General features: G+C 51.9%; 1 protein-coding gene across 1 annotated transcript in view; it reads left to right on the top strand.

Moving 5' to 3' along the window:
* BCR (BCR activator of RhoGEF and GTPase) overlaps nt 1-24,134 on the top strand; it is a 139,798-nt gene that overhangs the window by 74,463 nt on the left and 41,201 nt on the right. Inside the window, exons 3-11 of the mRNA XM_063144376.1 lie at nt 4,305-4,409; nt 4,591-4,776; nt 6,355-6,462; nt 8,084-8,144; nt 8,703-8,755; nt 11,101-11,241; nt 20,088-20,209; nt 20,652-20,820; nt 21,630-21,749. Coding sequence (XP_063000446.1) covers nt 4,305-4,409; nt 4,591-4,776; nt 6,355-6,462; nt 8,084-8,144; nt 8,703-8,755; nt 11,101-11,241; nt 20,088-20,209; nt 20,652-20,820; nt 21,630-21,749 — 1,065 coding nt within the window. The remainder of the gene's footprint in view (nt 1-4,304; nt 4,410-4,590; nt 4,777-6,354; nt 6,463-8,083; nt 8,145-8,702; nt 8,756-11,100; nt 11,242-20,087; nt 20,210-20,651; nt 20,821-21,629; nt 21,750-24,134) is intronic.

Genomic DNA, 24,134 nt, shown 5'->3' with positions numbered 1-24,134 from the left:
AAATTTAAAACACCATGTTAAAATGTATTTATAGATTGTTAAAATGTTGGGAGAATAAAAAGGTCTTCACAAGGCGTCTAAAAGCATATAATGTAGGTGCCAAGCGAACCTCCTTAGGGAGCTCATTCCACAGCCGGGGTGCCACAGCAGAGAAGGCCCTCCTCCTGGTAGCCACCTGCCTCACTTCCTTTGGCAGGGGCTCACGGAGAAGGACCCCTGAGGATGACCTTAGGGTCCGGGCAGGTACATATGGGAGGAGGCGTTCCTTCAGATAACCTGGCCCCAAGCCGTTCAGGGCTTTAAATGTTAATACCAGCACTTTGAACTGGCCCGGGCCTGGACTGGCAGCCAATGAAGCTGGAAAAGGACTGGTCTCGTCGGCCAGTCCCTGTTAGTAAGCGTGCTGCCCTGTTTTGTACCAGTTGAAGTTTCCGGACCGTTTTCAAAGGCAGCCCCACGTATAACGCATTGCAGTAATCCCAACGAGAGGTTATCAGAGCATGGATAACTGTAGCTAGGCTATCTCTGTCCAGATAAGGGCGCAGCTGGTATATCAGCCTAAGCTGGTAAAAGGTGCTCTTTGCCACTGAGTTCACCTGTGCCTCAAGTGACAGTTCTGGATCCAAGAGCACCCCCCAAACTACGAACCTGATCCTTTAGGGGGAGTGCAACCCCATCCAGGACAGGGCAAACATCACCTTGCCGGACAGATGAACCACCCGCTAACAGTACCTCTGTCTTGTCTGGATTGAGCTTCAGTTTATTAGACCTCATCCAGTCCATTACCGTGCCCAGGCACTGGTTCAGAACAGCCACTGCCTCACCTGGGTTTGATGAAAAGGAAAGGTAGAGCTGAGTATCATCCGCATATTGATGACACCTCAGTCCACATCACCGGATAACCTCCCCCAGCGGCTTCATGTATATGTTAAACAGCATAGGGGATACAATAGAGCCCTGTGGAACCCCATGGCTTAGGAGCCACGGCACAGAGCAATAATCCCCCAGCACCACCTTCTGGAATCGGCCATCCAAGTAGGAGCGGAACCACTGCAACGCAGTACCTCCAACTCCCAGCTCAGACAACCTATCCAGAAGGATACCATGGTCGATGGTATCGAAAGCTGCTGAGAGGTCCAGGAGAACCAACAGGGTCGCACTCCCCCTGTCTCTCTCCCGGCAGAGGTCATCCCACAGGGCGACCAAGGCAGTTTCTGTTCCAAAACCAGGCCTGAAACCCGATTGAAATGGATCTAGATAATCCGTTTCATTCAAGAGTGCCTGGAGTTGTCCTGCAACCACCCGCTCAAGCACTTTGCCCAGGAAGGAGATATTAGCCACCGGCCTGTAGTTGTTAACATCCTCCGGGTCCAGGTTAGGCTTCTTCAGGAGTGGTCTAATTACCGCCTCTTTTAAAGAGGCCGGCACCACTCCCTCTCTCAAGGAGGCATTTACAACCTCCTGGACCCGGCCGGCGATCCCCTCCTTATTTGATGTAATGAGCCGCGAGGGGCAAGGGTCAAGCACACAGGTGGTCGACCGGACTTGGCCAAGCAGCTTGTCCACATCCTCGGGCCTCAATAACTGAAACTCATCCAATAAAACTGAACGGGATGGCGCTCTGAACACCTCTACTAGTGGAGCTGCATTAAGTGTGGTGTCCAATTCATGACGACTCTGAGTGACTTTATCTTCAAAGTGTCGTGCAAACTCGTCACAGCATGCTGCCGAGGGTTCCACCATCTCTCGCCCTGGCCCAGAGTGTAACAGGCCACGAACCACACGGAAAAGCTCCACCGGACGACACTGAGAAGATGCAATGCTGGTGGAAAAGAACTGTCTCTTTGCCACCCTCACCGCCACAGAATAGGCTCGATAGTGAGCTCTAGCCTGTGTTCGATCAGACCCAGCACGAGTTTTCCTCCACCTGCGTTCTAGCCGTCTCCCCTCTTGCTTCATTGCCCTCAGCTCAGGTGTATACCAAGGAGCTGACCGGGCTCTGCTCAGAGGGAGAGGACGCTTGGGCGCGATCGTGTCAACCGCCCGAGTCATCTCTGCATTCCACAGAGCGACCTGGGCTTCGACAGGAGCACCGGCCATATCAGCAGGAAAATCCCCCAGAGCCCTCTGGAATCCATCGGAGTCCATTAGCCTCCGGGGGCGGACCATTTTAATAGGCCCCCCACCCTTGCAGAGGGGAAAGGCCGCCGAGAGTCTAAACCTCAGTAGGAAGTGATCCGACCATGACAAGGGAGTAGATGTTAGTTCCCCCACTTCCAGATCACCATCCTCCTGCCCAGTCGAGAAAACCAAGTCAAGTGTGTGTCCCTTTGCATGTGTTGGGCCGATGACATGTTGAGACAGCCCCATGGTTGTCATGGCAGCCATGAAGTCCTGAGCCACTCCGGATACAGAAGCCTCGGCATGGAAGTTGAGATCCCCCAGAACCACCATCCTGGGGGTCCTCAACACCAGATCTGAGATAACCTCCGTCAGCTCAGGCAGGGAGACTGTTGGGCAGCGGGGTGGACAGTACACCAGCAGAATCCCTAATCTGTCTCGAGTACCCAACACACAGTACAAACACTCCAGACCAGCACTCGACTGAACAGGAAGCCTAGAGAGGGAGATTGTATTTCTATAGACCACGGCAACCCCCCCTCCCCGGCCCTCAAGTCGGTGCTGGTGCTGCACCGAATACCCAGGAGGGCAAAGCTGGGTGAGAGTAATCCCTCCCAGTTCACCCACCCAGGTCTCTGTGATACATGCCAGGTCAGCCCCCTCATCCAAAATCAAATCATGGATGAGGGAGGTTTTATTTTGGACCGACCTGGCGTTCAGCAGAAGCACAACCAAACCCGAGGGCAAGCTGGTAAGGCTGCCAGGAACCATTTGGTTGGGGGGAAAACCAGAAGAGGGGATAGCTGTAAGAAATCCATGAAAGCTTCTTGGAATAACAATGTTTTCAGGAGGCGCCGAAGACATTGGCTCCTGCCTGACCTGCAATGGCAGGGAGTTCCATAAGAAGGGGGCCACTACACCGAAGGCTCTTCTCCTGGTGGACCCCAGTCAGGCCACAGGTCCATGTGGAACCACCAGGAGCAGGCCCTTGGATGACCTCAGTGGCCAGGAAAGTTGGTGAGGGAGGAGGCGCTCTCTCAGGTCTCCTGGTCCCAAAGTTGTTTAGGGCTTTGTATACTAGTACCAGAACCTTCAACCTGGTCCGGTAGAGAATAGGCAGCTGGCGCAGCTCCCTCAGCAAAGGAGTTGCATGCTGAAAAGGGGCAGCGCCTGACAACATAGAATCCTAGAATAGTAGAGTTGGAAGGGTCCCATAAGGCCATCAAGTCCAACCCTCTGCTCAATGCGGGAATCCACCTTAAAGCATCCCTGACAGATGATTGTCCAACAGCCGAGCTGCTGCGTTCTGCTCTAGCTCCAGCTTCCAGAGCAGCCTTAAGGGCAGCCCCACATAGAGCACATTGCAGTAATCCAGCCTAGAGGTTATTCATGCCTGTACCACCGTGGCCAAGCTATCCCTGTCCCGGAGAGGCCTCAGCCCTCATCCTCAGCCTGGACTCAGAGGGAGCCGCCATGCACCTTCCCTGTGCACAGCCTCCTCAGACAGCCTCGCCTGGCTCCTTCGTACAAAAACTTCAGAATGTTTCTTTTCTTCCAAACTTTTGCGGGAGAAGCAGCTGTTTTCATTTCAGATAGTGGGTGAGCATGTTGGAATTACAACTTGGCTTTTAGTCCTGGCTTTAGGTGGCTGCTTTGCCATGGCTTGTTGCCTTGTGGAATCTCATGAGCTGCTTTGAAGGTTCTTTAGTGGAATGATGGGTCATCTCCACTCTCATAAGGAATAAAAGGCCAGCTTTTGTAGCAGGCCTTGGGCCCATCAAGAAGCCAGGCTCGAGTGGCAGCCACGTCCAGCCACACAGAAGAAATCTGAAGGCACTGAACTGTTTGAGATCTTTTAGATCTCTGACCTGTCCTATTTTTGGCTGGTAGCATTATTCTGTGCTTTACAGAATAATGTAAAGCACATAATAATGTACAGAATAATGTAAAGCACCCTTACCACCAGTTTTACTTTATTTATTTATTTATTTATTTATTTATTTATGCTGTTTTATATTTTTGTGATTTTATATCTTATGGTTTGTTTGTTTTTATTTACTTACCGTACTTGTACATCAGCCAGGGAACTTTGATTACTGTGTAGTCTAGAAGTGCAATAAATCAGTAACTAACTCCTTTCCCTTGACTTAACATTGTTTTTCTTGCTCTTTCACTTTCTCTAGAGTGAGCCAGACTTGGAAAAGGGCTTGGAGATGAGGAAATGGGTCTTATCTGGAATCCTGGCTAGCGAGGAAGCCTATTTAGGCCACCTTGAGGCGCTGCTGCTGGTAAGGGCACCCAGGAATGTGTCAGTGGGGGCATGGGGGGGAGGGACAACTAAAGGCACGTGTGCTTTGATGGACTGGTGAGAAGGCTGGGAGTCTCTGCTGGGCCAGGAGGAGGCCCAATGCTGGCTGGCCAGCCGGCTGTGCGTAGGGCCGGTCTGAGCCTGTTGCCTCTCTCCTTCAGCCCATGAAGCCTTTGAAAGCAGCTGCCACCACCTCCCAGCCAGTGCTGACGAGCCAGCAGGTTGAAACCATCTTCTTCAAAGTGCCTGAGCTCTACGAGATCCACAAGGAATTCTACGACGGACTTTCCCCACGGGTTCAGCAGTGGAGCCACCAGCAGCGGGTGGGGGACCTCTTCCAGAAGCTGGTGAGCCAAACCCCCGTTCTTCCCTGCGGCCTCTGGCCAAACGGCTGCAGGGCGCGTCCGGACCACTGGCCCCTGCTGAGCCCCCCCCCCGCAGCTGCCACCATTGTCCTCTGCCCCCCTGCGGCTGTGCTTGTGTGGTGAACAGGGAGCCAGGTTGGGAGCAGCAGCCGTGCGGCACAGAGCGGGCGGACAGGGCAATGCGGTGCTGCCCTGTGGCAGGATGGAGCCTGGCGCTGCCGCCTCTCTGACCCTCCGCTCTTTCTGGCATCTCCTGCATCCTGGTGTGGCGGGCTTTTGTGCAGGGGTGTACGTGCAGGGGTACAGAGAATGCGTTTTCTGGCTCGTTTTTCACCCTTGTAAGTTTTCATCAGGATTGGTTTGGAGGCCAGACATTGCTTTGAATCCCCTGGCTGGTCAGCCACTTGCACAGCCCTTGCTCAGGGAAGAGGGTCCGAGTTCTTGTGCTGGCCTCTGGCTGGGCGGGGCATTCACATTTTCCTCTCGGAGAAGAGGCTGGGAGCCCCTCGGAAATAGGGTCTGCCTTGCTACAGGCTAAACATTGAATAAAACCCGTTTTCTTTTAATCATAGAATCATAGAATCATAGAATAGCAGAGTTGGAAGGGGCCTACAAGGCCATCGAGTCCAACCCCCTGCTCAATGCAGGAATCCACCCTAAAGCATCCCTGACAGATGGTTGTCCAGCTGCCTCTTGAATGCCTCTAGTGTGGGAGAGCCCACAACCTCCCTAGGTAACTGATTCCATTGTCGCACTGCTCTAACAGTCAGGAAGTTTTTCCTGATGTCCAGCCGGAATCTGGCTTCCTTTAACTTGAGCCCGTTATTCCGTGTCCTGCACTCTGGGAGGATTGAGAAGAGATCCTGGCCCTCCTCTGTGGGACATAATGATGATGATGATGATGTTGTTGAAGTCGTGTCTCTTTGTGTATTCTTCCTCCAGTGAGCTCAGCAGAATGAGCAAGAGGCAAATAAAAATAAGCGGCTGTTTAAAAAAACCAAACCAGGACAATTCCAGAGAGAGACGTCTTAAATCGAAGGCCTGTTTGGCTGCTGCATGTGAATTCCAAATGCAGAGAATGCCTCCTCCTCCTCCTCCTCCCTCGGGGCCTGTGGGCTCGCCTGTCACTTGCGCTCATTGCTGCTCTTCGCGGAGGGTCTCTGTCGCGGGTCTCCAGCAGCTGGGAGGCATGCAGGTCTCCTTTGTGACACACACACACACCCCTCGGCATGCACAGCTGGGCCTTGTCTGTGTGAATTGGAGGCGCTGACAAAGGCCCCAGCGACGCCTCATCTCCTGGCTCAGATGGGAATTGGAGGCTCCTGAAAGCCGGGGGTGAGGGGAGGGGAGGCAATCCAGAGGTGGGCTCAGAGGCTTGAGCAGGCGAGTGACCTCCCCCCCCCCACGCTCCGTGTATCCTCTGGGTTCTCTTGCTGGACGTGTCCCTGTGCGGCTTCTGTGTGGGTCTCCCTCTGTCCCTCTGGAGCTGAAGGCAGCCAGCAGCCATCTTCTCTACCCCCACCCCCAGTATTTATTTCTTTTCACGTTTGCTTCCTGTAGGCCAGCCAGCTGGGAGTGTATCGGGCCTTCGTGGATAACTATGAGGTTGCCATGGAGACGGCAGAGAAGTGTTGTCAGGCCAACGCTCAGTTTGCGGAAATCTCCGAGGTAACGCTCTGATGTTCAGGCACACGCAGTGCCTCGGCCTGGTGAATGCGTTTGGCCGGAGCCCGTGGGACGCTGCCGCTCCCGCTGCGGCCCTCGGCCTTCCGCCGTGGTGCTCAGGCGTGCGCGCGGCCCCTGCCTGCTTCAGTGGTGCTTGCACGAGAGGCCTTCCCCAGGCAAGATGGCTTGGCCTGCGTGGTGCCCAGGGTCTTCCCTTCCTCCCGGGTTGGAGCTGCCTCTGATCGGCCTTTGCTACGGCCGCGCCGGAGAGGCCTGGCTGTCCTTCGGTGCTCGCCTCCGCAGGGCCCTCTCCAGGCTGGCAGGCCGTGGCTCCTGGCTCACACCGTTTGCTGGTGGGGGCTGGTCCCTTTTAGCCGTCGACTGTTCTAGCACCACTGCTGTGTCGCATAAGGGCTGGATGGGTGATCTGAAAGCCTGTGGTGAAATTATGACTGGCAAAAGAGGCACGAGTGAGCTGTAAAAAGGCCCCCTCGGGTGGCAGCCATCCATCCCTGGCTAGCCTATTGCAGGCTTCCCTCACCTCTGGCGCACCGCAAGGCAGGAGGGCGCCCGACGGGGCTGGTCTTCCACACGGTCAGCAGAATCATCCGAGTGCTTATTAATCTGGGAGGGAGGCCCTCTCCCACGGGGCAGCTCCTTCCAGCTGCTCGCACCCGCTGCAGAGGCCCAGGAATGCCTGGGGCTGCTGAAAGAAACCACGCCTGGCCTCCAAGCCCTGAAGCTCCCAAGGAGCCCATCTGGGGCTGGCTGGGGAAGCTGGGAGTTGTAGTCCAGCACATTTGGAGGGGACCAGGTTGGGGGCAATAGTGAGCTAGAGGGGCCAGGCTTGATCTCACTTTGCCAGAGGCGGCTACTTTGGTTCAGAAAGGCAGGGGATTGAGTTGATCCCTTCTTCCCCTTTTAGCCTCTCTGCCTCCATCTTTTCCTCAGCATGGATAAAGGTATTAGTTACTGTTTATATCAGGGAAACTGCTTCCACCCAGACACAAAATTCCCTTGATGTCCCCCCCCCCTCTAAAGGCCTGCAACTCGCTGCTCTCCTGGCTCCCTGCCAGAAGTGCCAGCTTCTGGCACTCCTCTGCCCACGTCGAAGGGGGAACCAGCCGCTCCCCCTCTCCACATGCAGAGGACCCGGGGTGCAGAAGGAGGGGGCGTAGTGGCGCAGACCCTCCCCCCGCCCCCCACTCTCCATGTGCAGATCTGTGTCACATCTGCTCCCTTTGCAAGGAAGCCCTCTTACTTGTGGGCAAGTCCAATCACAGGGATCTGCCCCCGAGTTTGGAAGGGCCCCCAGCGCTTTCGCAGGCTTTCAGCGGCAGTTTCTGCTCTTAGCGCTGGGGGCTCCTGGGTTGGGGGCTCTGCTGGAGTGGGCCCGGCCCTGCATGCCTGGGGTGTGCTCCGTGTCCCCGGAGGCATCACATTCTTCCAAACAGGCCGCCGTCATGTGGAGAGGGACGTGTGCCCTGGCCGGTGCTTCCTGTCCTTGGCATGTGGCGTGTCCTTCACGTGCAGCCTAGGAGCTCACTCGGAGAAGTGCTGGTGGTTCCATGCTGGACTTTGGCAACAACTAACCAAGGGCTGTTCCCTTTCTCCCCTTCTGTAGAATCTCAAAGCAAGAAGCACCAAGGATTCAAAAGACCAGACGACAAAAAACTCCTTGGAAAGTGAGTGAGAGCGCCCAGGGGCTTGGGCCCCATTGCTGCCAGGGCTTCCTGCTCCCTGGGGCAGGCAGCTCTGTCTGCACTCTTGACGGGAGTCAGGGGGTGACGGCTCTTTTTTCTTTTGGCCAGCAGTACCAGTAGTTGGACACGACTACTAGAGTTCACCTACAGAAGGGTCTGTGTGTCCCTTCACGGGGCGTCGGGGGAAGGGTTGCCTGCATTTGGGGGTTGTAGCTTTGTGCTCTGCTAGTGCAAGAAGTGTGGGAGTGGTCCTGCTCTGCCTGGTGGACCCCAGCCAAAGACGGGATTTCACTGTGAGCCCCTTGGCTCGCAAACGTGCGTCCCTTTTTCTGGCTCCGTGCTCCTCTCCACAGTGGGTGGCGCGGGTTCTCTTAGAGTCATAGAATCATAGAATCATAGAATAGCAGAGTTGGAAGGGGCCTACAAGGCCATCGAGTCCAACCCCCTGCTCCATGCTCAATGCTCTTGCTCCAGACCGCCTGGGGCCTCCTCCGTTAGCCTGTCGTATTTCTCCCTTCCCCTGCTCCTTGTTCTCCACAGCTCTCCTCTACAAGCCGGTGGACCGAGTCACGCGCAGCACCCTCGTGCTCCACGTAAGTGCCTTTGCACGTTCGTGCAGCTGCCGTCTCTGCATGCAAGCGAGGGATCGGCATGGGGCAGGTGGGGGAACGTTGAGAGTCAGACACCAGAGGAAAGAGCAGAAGGGGATCAAAGGACTTGGAAGAAATATGCACATATATATTGTAATTGCCAAGATGTTTTGAGAGACACTCCTTTTTCAAGGGATTTCTTTTTTAACCCTGCTGATACTTGGGGCCACCATTTGGGCTATGCGTGCTTTTGGAGATCCACAAGCCCCTCTCCCAGGGTTCGTCAGATACAGCTGCAAAGGGCTGCCGCTACTTCCTCTGGGGCAGTTGTGGGGGGAGTTGACTGTCCTCTCCCACACTGTTTTCACAATCTGACACCTGCACACTCACCCACCCACCCAGTTTCTGTTGGTCCTGGGGACGAGGACCACATCTCGTCCCCAGGGGATAACATCTCTGCCAGTATTTCCCATCCCTCCAATTAACAGCAGCTTAAGATTGTGTGGAAAGGGTTACACACAAACGCACGTGCACACATATGTATGTTGCTGCCTGAGCAAAACTGAATAAAAGAAAATGAATTGGGAGATTTGATCAGGGATTTCCCAGGTAGCATGTAGTCTGGCTCCAAGACGCCATAGCGGGAAGAAGCTGTATGGATATTGGCTATAGAGAGAGAATTTAAAAATAACATTTCCCTTTGGGAATAAGAGTCTGTCTTCTTCCACAATGGCTGCTCTATACAAAACAGGCCTGTGGTGTGCTCAGAGATGCGCACCTTTCCCATTGGCATTTGTCAGGCACCTTTGGATTTTTGTCGTGGTCATCTATGCATTCACCCATATGGGCTCTGCGCCTGCGCGGAGGCTCATTTCTGACACTTCCCAAAAGCTGAGGGAAACTTTTTTGGCGGGAACCCCTCCCCCACCGCTACTGCGCTTGTCCGAGAGGTTCCCACCCAACCCTCAGTTCTTTGTTGACCGCCATTGTGGCAACACTCGTTTGAAGGAGCTTCCAAATAGACTCGTGTTTCTGAGGAATTCTTTTATTCTTTCTTTCTGTCTACTCGTTTTTTCTTCTTTATCTATTTTCAGTTTTATTTCATCCAGGTTTTGGATTAATTCTGTTGTGATCACTGGTCACACTCGCCTATGGCCGTTAAGGTGCCTTTTAGAAAGTGCGTCAGGTGTGGAAACAAGCTTCTCCCCACAGACCATGTCCTACCTTGTTCATCCCTGGCCGATGGTTGGTTGGCCACTGTGTGAACAGAGTGTATACCCTCCTAGCAAAGGGTGCCATCACTCGTGTACCGAAATCCCAAGTACATCAAGGCTTTTACTCCCGTTGTTTTACCATCCCAAAGAAAGATGGTGGCCCTCGACCAATCTTAGACCTTTGAGATTTAAATTCCGTTATATCCAATTGGAAATGATTTCAGAGGAGGACAACAAAGATGATCAGTAGACTAGAAACAAAGTCCCTCGGAGGAAAGATTGAAGGAACTTAATATGTTGAGCCTTTATTTATTTATTATATTTTTGTACCGCCCAATAACCGAAGCTCTCTGGGCGGTTCACAAAAATTGAGGTGACGGGGTGGCTGTGGTGGCACTTTTCCAAGCACCTAAAGCATCGTCACACGGGAGAGACCCCGACCTATTCTCTATCATCCAAGACCGTAGGACACAAAAGAACAGGCTTGAGCTACATGAAAGCAGATTTTGGTTGAACATCAGGAAAAACCTCCCAATGGTCAGAACAGTCAGACAATGGCTGGATACACGCAACACACTAACCCACCATGGATTATTGTGTTGTCTGAACTTAGCATGTTTTCCATAGGGAGGGGGGTTAACATGTCGGAATGCAGTGTGTTTTCTGCAGGGTAGCTTGTTAACCATGCAGTGTGGCCTTACTTTTCTCAGACAAGCCATGGCTTGTTGTTGGGTTGTTGAGGGTGGCTAACAAGCCACACGACACGGTTAACGAGTAGCCTCATGGAAAATGCACTGCACTTAGTCAACACGTTAGTCCATGGTTCAACAACAACCTACACTGGGTGGGTGAGCGTGTTTGTGAACCCAGCCATTGTGGCAGGCTCTGGAGGTATTCAGGCAGAGAGTGCGCAGCCACTTGTCAGGGTTCCTGCACTGAGCAGGAGTTGGGCCCGATGGCTTCCGTGGTCCCTTCCATCGCTGTGATTCAACAATGATAACTACTTTCTGCTAAACTGGAGTGCTGCCTGCAGGCGAGCCTGTGTGTCTCCCCCGTGGGGCTGAATCCGGCTGGATTGCCAACTGCCGTCCTCTTGAGGATTTGCCTTTTTTGCCCTTCCCCTCGGTGGTGCAGGATTTACTGAAGCACACGCCATCAAGCCACCCTGACTACCTGCTCCTGCAAGATGCCCTCCGCATCTCCCAGAACTTCTTGTCTAGCATCAATGAGGAGATCACGCCCAGGAGACAATCCATGACGGTCCAGAAAGGAGAGGTACGTGTTCTGGTGCTGACAGCACTTGCCGGGGGTGGGGTGGGGGGCTCTTGTATTTTGCGTGTGCGCACCCAATTTGCACCAGCATTTACTTCTTTATACTAGGGGTGTGTCCACCGTGTGCTGCAAGTTGGGAAGGGTGCATGCGCTGGTGGGGCGTAGTTTACATTTGAGCAGAACATTGGGCTCGTCACTATGGTTAGATGCTCCCTTCGTGGCCAGAGGCTGCCTGCCCCTGGATACCCATTGCTGGCAAGGGTTCTTCATCTCAGGCCTGGCTTGTGGCTTTCCCAGAGGCATCTGCTTGGCCCAGGTCCCCTCTTAGGTTCGATAGGTGGCCTTACCGTCTCTGAAATTGCCAGGCCTGGAAGATGCTCCCGGCGTGAGTCCCAAAGGCCACCGCAGCAGGTGAAGTCCCCCCAGGCTGTGTGGGCACGCTGCCATTCTCTGGGCTGTTGGCTCCCCCTGCGTTGGCTCCTTTAGCTCAAGTGGGAGTGGAGGGACGTCCGCAGCTTTCCAGCTCTGGTTGCCTTCTTGCCCATGCCCAGGGACGCTCACAGTAGGGGTGTCCTGTTGGAGCTTCAGGGCTTAAACTGGATCTAGATGGAATGGGCTGAGGCTTGTGGGTGTCGTCTTGTTGCATTTGGAGTGGAGAGATCAGGCTTCTAATTGGGGCTCTGTTCCAGGGCTTGGAGCAAGTCATGGTGTTTCTGCCACCTTGGTAACCCAGCCCCACAGACCGGTAGAAACGGAGAATGATAAAGGGTGTTGCTTACTGCGAACTGAACCTCTATGAACAATGATTAAGAATGAAATGCTAGAGGCCATCGAAGGCGGCCTTAAAGGGATGCTGATGTTACGAGCGAGAAGAGAGCAGAGCGGGCCCGGCTCTCTGTTCATGTCTCTGGCTTTGAAGAGCGCCGTCAGCATCCTACTAAGGTGGCGCTGGAGGCCAAGAGTGCCTGGCTGGCAGGGCAAGGCTGTGCGTGGGCTGGCGTTCCCTCGGGCCACTCATTCTTTTGTTGTTTGCACCATTGAAACGAGTAGCTGCTGATGCACCTGGAGAGGTGTGCCCTCTCCCTCAAGCGGTGGGGTGGGGGTCCCTACACCTACCCACAAGAGGAGACCTCTCTCCATGTTGCTGTAAAGCTCAAAGCCCCCAGGTGGGGGGCTTTTCCAATCTTGTTTTGCTCCCAGTCTGGCCTCTTTTTATCCTGGCAGGGTGAGGGCTTGGCTTTGCCCCCAATCCTTCGGCACCAAAGCTGACAAGGGTCTCCGGCTCTCTCACCTGGGCTTTGCACTGGGGGGAGCCTGCAGGGATGGATGGCCCTGCTCACTGCGGTGGGTATGGGGGGCGGGAGGGGCAGCATGGTCAGCGCCTCCTGTCAGGCGGACTCGGCAGAGGGGCCCACACAGGCTGCCTGAGTGCCTCCCCCTGGCACTCACTTTGTGGCATTCCTGTGATGTTGTCCATTGGAGCTCATCCATGTGGCTTGCAGCCTGGGGGCTGGTGTGGTAGAGGCTGAAATGGAGAGGATCAAGTACAGCTGTGGAAACCCCCAAGTCCAGAACTGGTGCCCAAGGGGACCTGGTTTCCCACACGTTTCAAGAAAAGTGTTTATCACGGCAATTGTTGAGTGTTCCTTTCAAAAGCCAGCTTGGGACAAGGTTTCTGCGTCATCAGACCCTACGCCTTTCACTATATATATATATATATATATATATATATATATATATAATTAACAGATTTGTTTAATGGCGGCTGGGATCACTTCATGGCAAAGTGAGTGCCTCTAACTGCTCCCATGAATGTTTCTGGCCACACTTAGGGGTTCTTAGGAAATGAAGATGGTGGCACTTGCAAGCCTGGTCACCCTAACCTTCACCAGGAGATGGACAGGGGGAGTGTGATGACCTTACTGATTCTCCTGGACTTTACAGCAACTTTTGAGACCACTGCATCCAGAGGAGATTGTACAACTGTCCTCAGACTCTGTGGACTTGGCCCATGAGGAAATTGGCATGCTGCCACTGTCACTCTTACATTGTCGCAGGCCAGTCCCCTTTAAGAGACAAATCCTCAGTCAGCATGGAGGTAGGGCCAACCAGTCTAACTGTGCCAGCACTCCTATTTAAACCTCATTTTTGTTCTGATCCTTGTTGGAGCAACATACACAGAACCCTATCTAGCTTCCAGCCCTAGCAACACTTGGAGCTTTCCATGGTGCTGATATCTTTTTGTCTTTCTTCCTGAGAAACCTGACCTAAACCTGGTCCCTATGCTAGGTGTCCTTCTGAAGAGGCTGTCTGAGTTGGAGGCATTGTTCTATAGTTCTGTTCCCACTTGAGCAGCTTTTTCCAATAGATGGTTGTTCTGTTCTGTGGCAATTACATTACGGGGTTCCACAGGCCTCGATTTTATCCCTCAAGCTCATGCTATTTAACATCTACATAAAACCTCTGGGGCACGTTATCTAGGGATGTGAGCTGAGGTGCATCCTTCTTGAAGTGTGGTGCCCAGAACTGGATGCAGTACTCAAGATGAGGCCTAACCAGGGCCAAATAGAGGGGAACCAGTACCTCACGCAATTTGGAAGCTGTACTTATCTTAATGCAGCCCCAAATAGCATTTGCTTTTTTTGCAGCCTTCTGCCTCTTGTTCACTGTTGCATGGTGTCCCCTGTAATTCTTCCTCTGGAGGCTGTCCTCCTGTCTCATCCACCAGTAGCTGAAAGCGGTTGCTTAACCCTAATGGTTCCACTGGTGCAGAATGTCTTCTAGTTCTTCTGCTCCTAACTGTCACCCTTTCCAGCGAGCTTCCTCTTCATTGGCTTTCCTCATCTCGGCATTCTCCGCTTCTGCTTCATGTTCCTATTGCTCTTCAATCTCTTGTGTTTCTTGTTTCTGTTGCAGTTCCACTGTTCTGTCTAAGAACTCTTCGCCTTCTCTTATTCCTTGGAGGGTGGACACTCACCACTCAAGTCCTCTCACTTTTTTTCCAATAGTGCAACCAGTTTGCACTTTTTGCAGGTGTACGCCATGTCGATTTCAGGCAGGAACACGAACATTGCACACACTTTCTAGGTCACCACCACTAGAGACTCCTTTCCGTCCATGTTCTTTATTTCTGTTTTGTTTCTGATTTCCCGATTCTGACTTTCTGAATCAGTACCTAAGCAGGGTAATGGACTGAATGAGGGCCAATAAACTGAATCTCAACCCAGTTAAGCCAGAGGTCCTGTGAGTGGGTGGTTTGTCTGTCTAGTTGATTGGTGTTCAACCCGTTCTGGAGGCGGTTGTGCTCCCTGTGAGGAAGAAGGTACACAGTTTGGAGATGTTTATGGATCGATCACTGTCACTCGTGGTGATGGTGGATTCCTGCAAAGTGTTGTATGTGCAACTACCTTTAAAAATGATTTGGCAACTTCAGTTAGTCCAAAATAGAGCTGATAGTCTACTGTCGGAGACTGCCTGATACCATCATGTGACACCAGTACTTTTTCAGCTGGCACTGGCTTCCAGTCCATTTCCAGGCCAATTCAAACTGTTGGTGTTGATCTTTAATGCCCCAAATGGCCTGGGACCAGAGTATGGAAGGAACATCCACCCTTAGATCATCTTCAGAGGGCCTCGGATGCCCAGTGAGGCAGGAAGGGAGGCTACAAGAGAAAGGACCTTTTTGGATGTGGCACCCTGTTTATGGAATTCCCTCCCCAAGCACGCTCACCGCGTTGGGCAAACGCTTTCCCTTTTCTCACAGGCATTTTAGAATTTAGTTTCTCGGTCTTACAATTTAGATTTGTTCACAGATGCCAGAATGGCTGTTTTTATATGTTTCCTGTGCTGATCACTGTTGTTTTTATTGTGTACTGTTTTTATTCTTTTATCGTGTGATCGGCCCAGAGAACATTTTGTCTGGAATAATAATAATAGGAATAATAATAATAATAATAATAATAATAATAATAATAATAAAAGGTTATGTTGTTCAAAGATGGCAGCCTGGCTTTGGAAAGAGGAACACAGCCTTGCTGGCACAAATCCTGCCTCCCATGAATGTCCTGCTCCTGGGAGGAGGAAAGAGGCGGCCTGAGTTGTTTGTGTCTGGAGGATGCTTTTACATTAGAGGGCGGCTCTGAGGAGCTTCTCCCCCAGCTTGGGCAGGGAGGCTGCCAGGGCCACGCCGGGGCTTTCTGGGCAGCCCTTCACCCGCGCATTGGCTTCCCCGGCGGAGGGAGATACAGAAGAGCCCCTCCCCCCCAGCCCTTTCAAAGAGCAGGACACGGGCGCACGGCCGTTGCAGGGATTGGGAGGGCCCTGAGCTGGGAGGCTGATGCAGGCAAACCTATGTGGAGGGGGGCCACCGTAGGCCAGCTGGCCATGAGGCTGCTTCGGCGGAGGTCCAAATGGAGGCTGCCCACACCCTGAAAAATACCGGTCAGAGGAGTGCTGCACCCTGGAATGACTCGCCACCACAAGCGGTTTCTTGTTCCGGATTCCGCTGATGTTTCCACCCTAGAACAGCCTGCCAGACCTCTTGTCCTGGCCTTGAGGCTCTCTGGTGTGCCAGGGATGGGCAAGGAGGCTCAGCTGGCTTGCAGCATCAAGCGCCCCAGCCTCCTCTTCAAAGGCAGTGTCAGGGCAGGCCGGAGAGAAGGGCAGCGGAGCGCGCCCCTGGAGCGCAGGAGCACGTTCGCACCTCGGCAGAGGCATGGCCGACCCTATGCAAGGGCTTGTCGTGCCCCAGCGCAGCCGAGCGGATTTGCCTTCTAATCCATATTCATCTCCTCTTTAACAGCATGAAGGTGGGCTTCTCGGGTGCTGAAGGGATGCCTCGTTTTATGGCCCTGTGCAGCAGAACCCAGCGGATTGCAAATCCCCCCCCCCCCCCGTTTGTCTTTGTCTGGCGTTGTAGCTCTCTCTAGTCAGTCCTTGGGGGCAAAGAGGCAGGCAGGCAGGCAGGGCGGAGATATTAACACCGGCCGACATTGCTGCAGCCTCTGAGAAGCGGGGGGAGGGGCCGGGAGCCCCCTCCTGGCTTGGCTCCATGTTGGACTCTTCTTCTCCTTGCCAGAGATGGAGGCTGGAATGGTGGGCCAGGGAGCAGGTTGTCCTCCTGCCTGTGGGGAGGGGGCGGCGTTTGGGCCCTCTGGCCCGAAAGGAGGGTCTCTCGTGACCGGCGAGTGCTGCTTTGGTGTTTCTGTCTCCTTTGTGTCTGCCCCTCCCCCTCCCCCTTTTTACTGACTGGGAAAGTGATGGGGGCCATGCCGGTGTTTTTGTTTGATCCCGACCAGCAGGTAAGGTCTGAAGGGATGAGCCGGCTGCGTTCAGAAGCAGCTGGCTGGACTGCCTGTGCTCTGAAGAGGGTTTTGCCCCATTTGCTGGGGATAGAGGAGGCCGGGGGCCCTGCCCCGATTTCCATCTGCCTGGGGCTGCTCTGGCATGCAGCGCTGGGGCCCTGGAGCTCCCACCGGGGAGGGTGTGTGTGTATGTGTGTTGTGCTTCTGTTGTAGCTGGAGCGGCTTCCCTGGGCCTTCCTGGTCAGCCAGCATGTGAACAGAGTGCTGGACTAGACGGACCCTCAGTCTGATCCAGCCTCAGGGCTCTTCTGATGTTCTGATGTTCCTGGGAATGTTTTCAATCACTGCCTGGGACCACGGCTGGCTCCGTGTAGGTGAAGACATGCTGTCTGAAGGGGTCCTTGTAGACAAGCCCCTGGGTTGTAGAGAAGCCCCTGGGTTGTTCATGGACAATTGCCCTTCAGGAGGGGGGAACAGTCTTAGGTGCACATGCCCTTGAGAGCTGCATGGCCTGGGTGAAAACTTACATCAGAATGGACTCAGATCGAAAACCTTAACCTTGGGACTACTGAGATGAACTTGGGGAACCTCCTTTGCGTCTGGAATTTTAGAATTTTGTTCTGGAAGAATAGTGGTGGTGGTGGACTTCAGAGGAAATCTACATTGGCTTTATATCAGGGGTGGGGAACTTGTGGCCCTCCAGGTGTTGTTGGATTGCAACTCCCATCAGCCCTAGCCAGTAGTGAGGGATGATAGGAAAACCAGTCTTGCGACATCTGGAGGGCCACACGCTGCCCAGCCCTATTGATGGTGCTATATAAATAAATAAATTAATAATAATAATAATAATATTTCATAATTGATGAAACCTATCCTGCTGCTGTTTATATCTCTGCTCATTTATGGTGAGTTTGCAAACACCAGCTTTTCTCAACGGATCTATGCCCCACCCTGGTTTCTTTAACCTCCAGCTGGAAGAAAAGTTTTATGGGGGACTTGACAGCTTGGGCACAACCATGCAGCATTTGGGTTAGTCCTACTGAAGGTATCACCCAACTGTGGCTTTTGGATTCCAGCCACCAGGAGCCTGCATTTGTAAAGCCATCCCTTAAAAGGGCAAGAGGGCATTTCCACCCTGTAGGGTCATTGGAGAGGTGAAGCTGATGAATAGTTTTCTGCTGCCCTCTGGTGGTGTCATGGATGCTTGGCCGTAAACTTACCGTAAAGTCAGCCTCCTGGAACATGGAGCGCAAGTTGTAAATGCAGAGAATTTTTGCCTTCGTGAGGAGGTTAAGAGTAGCTGAAAAGAGGGACAAAGCTGGCAATGCAAGGAAAGTGCAAGTGGAGGGCAGATGCTTCCCGGAACTACTTTATTTATTTAATAAATATACATATCACCTTTCCACCAAAAATGGTGGTCAAGGCAGACAAAAGTAACAAAATATAGATTAAAATAGAATCTTGATTAAAACATAACAAACATATCAGTGAAAAACACAGCAATAAAAGAAAAAAAAACCCTTCACCAGCAAACCTGCTGACACGCCACAGGCCTGCGTGAATAGTAACACCTTTGCCTGCCGACAGGAGGAGAGCAGAGGGCAGCTGAACGGGGCCTCCCAGGACAGGGAATGCCGTCGCCTGGGAGCGGAAGGCCATTCAAGGGCTATGGCTGCCACGTGGAAATGGTCATGCAGGCGTGACTTTCCATGGGAACAGGGGGCGTTGCAAGTCACTTACCCTGTGGAAAGCCTCTGCTCCTCAGGAGTATGTAACGCTGGCACCAGAACTACCCACCCTGTTGAATGTGGTTAGAAAACCACGTGAGCTGTTTCGTGCAACATCAAACCAGTCCCCCCGTGTGGTGAAGTCCTGCCATACTGCCAGTGACACATAAGGATTTTGTTCATTCAGTTTCAAGAGGCCCGTAGGTTTGGACATTCTTGGGACTTCAGTTTCAGTTCAGTTTCTTGGGACTGAACCAGTGTGCCTGTTCAAACCAGTTTGAATCTGTTTTCATTTACCCTGGTGTTCCTCTAAGAATAATTTAGGGAAAGTGTGAAGGAATTTCCCTTAAAGTTTCCCAGCCTCTTCATGGAACTACAGTTTCCAGGGTTAGGAACATCAGAAGCTGCTTTAGACCTAGAAAGACCATTGGTCCATCTGGCCCAGTACTGTGAGCACTGACTAGCAAGCAATGCTTCTCCAGGGCTTCCCTCGGGATTGAACCTGGGACCTTCCACATGCAAAGTAAGGCCTCTGCCTCTGAGCCACAGCCCCTCCCTTTGGTGAAGGAAAATTGTGCAAATTGACCACAACTAAATTGTGTTCGATTTGCACAGTGGAACACAACCCATTTTTTTGTTGATAAAATTTGTGCATTTTTTTAACAGGACTGTGTGCTTGAGAATTTGTGGCCTTTTTCTGAGAACGTGTTCTCCCGCTTGCACCTGCTTTGGGGGTTGCAAATGGGGCTTGTCTGACTGTTTTGCGAGCGCAGACGGAATCCTCGTGCAACCCTCGTGTGCAGCAGCATTCCCCTCACCTGTTATCCAGACAGTGTGGCACAGGGGCGCTGCAGGCTGCTTCTGCAGCGACTTCATAGTTGAGGGTGCTCTGTACATATCGTGAGCTGCTGCTGACCAGGCAGGCTGTATTTTGCCAGGAGAGCTGTGCCCGGCCCCCTTCCGTGGCTGCCTGCCCGGCCCCGGCTGGCTGGCTGGCTGGCTGGCTGGCCCAAGGGCTTATGCCCCTCCTGCCCTCACTTTCAGCCTCCTGAACTAACCTCTGACCACTGCTGAACTGCATAGGCCGGTTCCTCAACTCTAACCTGCTGTCCGTGAATTCTACCTTGGCTATAGAGGGAATATCTTTAAAATACACCCATATAAGGTTTTTCCAATGACCAGAACCCATGAGAGCTTGAGGTTAAGAGCACAACCCTATATCTCTCTCCTCATGAATACGTTCCATTGAGTTCAGTGGGGCTTGCTCCTAAGTAGGCACAGGATTGGAGCCTTAGTATGAGAATTCAGGAAGATGCACCCTAGACAAGTTTGTCTTCCCTTTTTCTTTCTAGTGTTGCTCCATCCTGCTTTAGTCTGTCAAGACCAAGCAAAGTAGCAAACAAAAACAAACTGTCAATGACTGATAGGGTAAAGCAAAGTTTGAACATTACCGGGCTGAAAAAAAAATCCAATCCAATCTTTAATGTGTTTTTTTAAAACATTACACCCCCTGCACAGCTACACAATCCCATCTAGCCTGTGTTTTTGCAGAAACGGAAAGCCCAGAGCTTCCAAGGGAGCAGGAGCTGTTAGTTAGTCTGGGCAGGGCCGATTCCATGAGATGAAATGCTGGAATAAATGCCGTTGTTGTTGTTGTTTTTTGTTTCAAATGAAGTGCACACAATTATGTTTGTCTTGCTCTTATGCCCCCTCCCCACAATGCCCCTTACGGGCAGTGGGCAATTCCTGCCTCTCCCCAGCCCAGCCCTCATTTCTGGCTGTGGATTAACTGAGCCGCCTCCCTCCCTCTTTCTGGCAGCACCGGCAGCTCCTGAAGGACAGTTTCATGGTGGAGCTGGTCGAAGGAGCCCGCAAACTGCGCCACGTCTTCCTCTTCACGGACCTGCTCCTGTGTGCCAAGCTCAAGAAGCAGCTTGCAGGGTGAGGCTCTCCTGGCGGGGAGGGGGCTCCATGGGGAGGACGTGGGCGCGGGCAGGAGGAGGAGGTGCAGGAGAGCCTTGGACGGCTGGCGGGGGCAGGGACGCCGTGCCTCCCCCGGCAGAGTGGTCAGCCTCTGTTCTTGTTCTCCCCTGTATCAGATGTAGAAGAGTAGCGGGCCGGAGCATGTGCAGGGTGCCGCGTCACCGCGTCAGAGAAGCTGCCCTCCACCAGCTTGGGGGGAGGGAGGACTCCTCGTTAAGAGGCTTGACTCCTGGCTCCTCTCCTTAGGTGGCAGCCTGCCAGGGTTGATTGCTCTCCTGTGCTGCACATGGGCCTGCCCTTGGAACCTCCTTTCGGGAAGCTGCAGGCTACAGCCCCCTCCCCACAAGAGCGGAAGGGCAGAGCTTACTAACGCTTTGCCGTCCCTGTCCTTCGCGTGCAGGAAGAGCCAGCAGTATGACTGCAAATGGTACATTCCACTGCCGGACCTCAGCTTCCAGATGGTGGACGATTCAGAGGCCATGGCCAACATCTCCCTTGTGCCGGACGAGGAGCTGGATGCCATGAAGATTAAGATTTCTCAGCTCAAGAGTGACATCCAGCGAGAAAAAGTAAAGCCGCAGGAGGAGACGATGATGATGATGATGATGAATAGCACCACTAATACGTAGCATTTGTGTGGCTGTGGAGGGTCTTCAAGGACACATGTTCCAGCAGCCCTGTGGGAGGTTTAGGTTGAGAGGTAGCCGCTTGCCTCAGTGTGTGCAGAGGAGAAATCTGGACCGGCTCAGCTTCTTAGCTGCAGCCCTGTGAGTTGCTCGGGGTGAATTTGCCAGCTAAGAGCAGAGCCAGCTGGAGTGAAGAGCCCTCCGCATAGTCCTGACCCTGCAAAGGCAATTTGGTGTGGGGTGCTTTCCTATGACTCCATGTGGACAACGCTGGGCACACTTGGTGCCATGGAAAACCCAAACTCAAAATTAGTGCTGGGCCAGTTTGGACACCCAGCCACTGCCGCGAGACCTCGCGGTTGCCTGGCGGCCCCCTTCTCACTTCCTGCCTGGGTGATAGTGGTGGCCGCAGCAGCAGCAGCAGCAGCAGCAGCGAGCAAGGAGGCCTTCGCTACAGGCCTTCGCTGGGACTCGCTTGAACGCTGCTATGGCAGCATCCCTGCTGCCAGGGGGCCTGAGAAGTGGGTTTTCCCCGGGGTATCCACACTTGGCTCTATGGCTGTCAGGAGCGCGGGGATGGTCATTCCCAGGCTAGGTGGCAGGAGAGCTCTGGCGTAAGGGTGCAGTTGAGTGGTGGGGACTCCTGGGCAGAGCCACCCACACCTTTGGATTCAATGCCGAGTTTCCTGTTTCCATCGAATCGTAAAAGGGGGCAGGATGTGATCACTTCTTGGGTTTTTTCTCTTTCTCAGAGGGCTAATAAGGGCAGCAAGAATATGGAGAGGTTGAAAAAGAAGCTTTCGGAGCAGGAGTCCTTGCTTCTGCTGATGTCTCCTAACATGGCGTTCCGAGTGCATAATCGCAATGGCAAGGTGAGAGGCCCAGTGGATTTCTAAGGAAATTGGTTGAAGGCTTGCTTGTGAGTCTACCCCAGGTGGCTCAGTCATCAAGCCTTCTCTGTTTGGGTTTACCTGTGGTGGTTTGAAACTGAGTTCAACAGCAGCCCACTGGCCCAGGAAAGGAATGTGAAACCAGACATACATCTGTGACTATCTTTCCTCCCCAAAAGTTTAAGAAGGGAGCGTCCTCTTACCCTTGAGGAGGGCAAGAATACTAAGGAGAGTTCAAGGCAAATACGGCTGCTCGTGAACTGTGTCTTGGAAGCTTTAACCATTGCACAATGTGGTTGCCTTGTGTATATATAACATCCTTGCTTCAAATGCTGTATTGGTGGACTTCCAGACCCAAGTCAATATGCTGCATTTTACCTGTAAAACCTCTGTTTCTACAAGCCTTCTACCAGATGAGGCTGCTCTCTTGAAGGCAGCATAGTACTTTAAAAAGAACTCCGCACGATGGGACCAAGTCCTGCAGAAACGACTTTGTTTTATCCTGCCTTGGGACAACTGCAAGCACAAAACTTCTGAAGTATACAGTTACGTAGGCTATTTTTTGTCAATGGCCCAGAGAGCTTTGACTATTGGGTGGAATAGAAATGCAACAAATAAATAATAAATAAGAACGTGCAAGAGATTTTTCTATGTGCAAATGTTAGTGAGAAATCTGAGAGGCCACTCCAAGCTTCTGACATACTACACTTCATATTTTGGTCCTCTGCATAGTCTCTGTTGGCCAATCCTTAATTTCAAAGTCTTTTCCACAACAGCTTTTACAGAGTTCTGTTCATTCCACCTGTAACTTTGTGGTGTGCACCTCATTCACTGATAATTTTGCGAGCCCATTGGATGGTGTTCAGTAGTATTTCCAGTGCAAGACTCAAGTCAGTTGTGACTGGCTGGAGTTCTTTATCCACCCTTTCCTATCATTGGCTGTAAGGACAGGAACGTGGCTACAAAGAGCCTTGTGAGTGAGGAGGGGCTGGGAATGGACATGTGGCAGCTAGTATTCTGCTCAACATTTTCTGATGGAGGCAACCCTAACTTAGAACTTTGTGAAATGGTTATTTTCCTTATATAAAAATTATATCCCAAACTCTTCAGGCTGTGTGCCTTCAAGTTTCTCCCCATACAAAGGTCCCAGTACTTTGCAGCAGATACCTCTCTCAGTCTTTCATTGCTGACCTCTTCTTCTGATCCAGACAGAGATGCTGAAGTGATTAAAATGTTAGATTTGCCTAAATTTTGCCGGTTTAGTCTAGAGGTGTGAAGGCCCGGAAAAAAATCGGAAAAAATCCCAGGTTGCAAATTGAGACTACAACTCTCACATGCAAGAGCAAGATGCTTTTCTGCCTCTAGGGGGCAGCACTGCCATGGAAGCAGAGACTGAAACAAATTCTGATAGCTATAGGTCAGAAAATGAGTCTGCTTAATTTCATGCATATTCACTGAATCTTGGTGCCCCCCCCCCCATTTTTCTCAGTTCTCTTTATGGGAATGGGGGCTTTATGTCTTGACACTGGAGGACTAGAGGAGACATAAATAATGTTCTTTGCTACTAATGTTGGTGGTTTCTTCTGTTGTTGTTTTAAATTGATTTTTTCCTGCCCCTCATAAACTGGCAGAACCAAAGAGGTTCCTCGCAGTTCAGGAGCTTGTAGCTCCATTTGTTACCAAAAAAAAGTTTTTTAAAATTTAAAAAAGTAAATTCAATTTGTAATAGTTGTTTGAATACACTGTACTTTTAATATACCAAATGTAATAATTTTATGCCAAACCAACTTGGATATAATTACTTTTTATGTTCCTAAAGTTACAAAGTGACTTTCAATCTGTAAAAAGTGCTAATATTGCATTGTTTCAATTTTTTTGAAAATTTCCATTCTTTTCTGAAACCCCCCGGGGGGAAAACATTTTTCCACAATGGCTTCAAAATTTCCGGGCATTTTACATCTCTAGTTTAGTCTTAGCAAACACAGCAATAAATATTTCAAAGATGATGTCTTGCATCTTTCACATTGATTTTTGCATGGCTTGAATGACACGTTTTTTTTCTTGCAGCGGCAGGTCAGATGGCATTGAAATGCTTCTTTTTAGCATGCTACGGAAGCAGGTTTAGGAAACTAGTGTGATGGGTAGTGATGGGTTAACTCTAGAACTGGTCCCCTTTCTTCACACTGAAGAAAGAAATTAGAGTCAATGACATCCAAGAACTTCTGAAAAACAGTGGCCAAGTGCTGCTTGTTCTCCTCTAAGGAACCAATTTCTGAAGTGGAACAATAGAAATGCATAGATCTGGGTAGCCATGGGATTTCCGTTTAGTTTAGCTTTGCAGCTGCTTCAGTTATTTATTTATTTATT

The sequence above is a fragment of the Elgaria multicarinata genome, chromosome 18 (genome assembly GCF_023053635.1).
Source record: "Elgaria multicarinata webbii isolate HBS135686 ecotype San Diego chromosome 18, rElgMul1.1.pri, whole genome shotgun sequence".
Classification (NCBI taxonomy): domain Eukaryota; kingdom Metazoa; phylum Chordata; class Lepidosauria; order Squamata; family Anguidae; genus Elgaria; species Elgaria multicarinata.
This window is presented reverse-complemented; position numbering and strand designations above follow the sequence as displayed.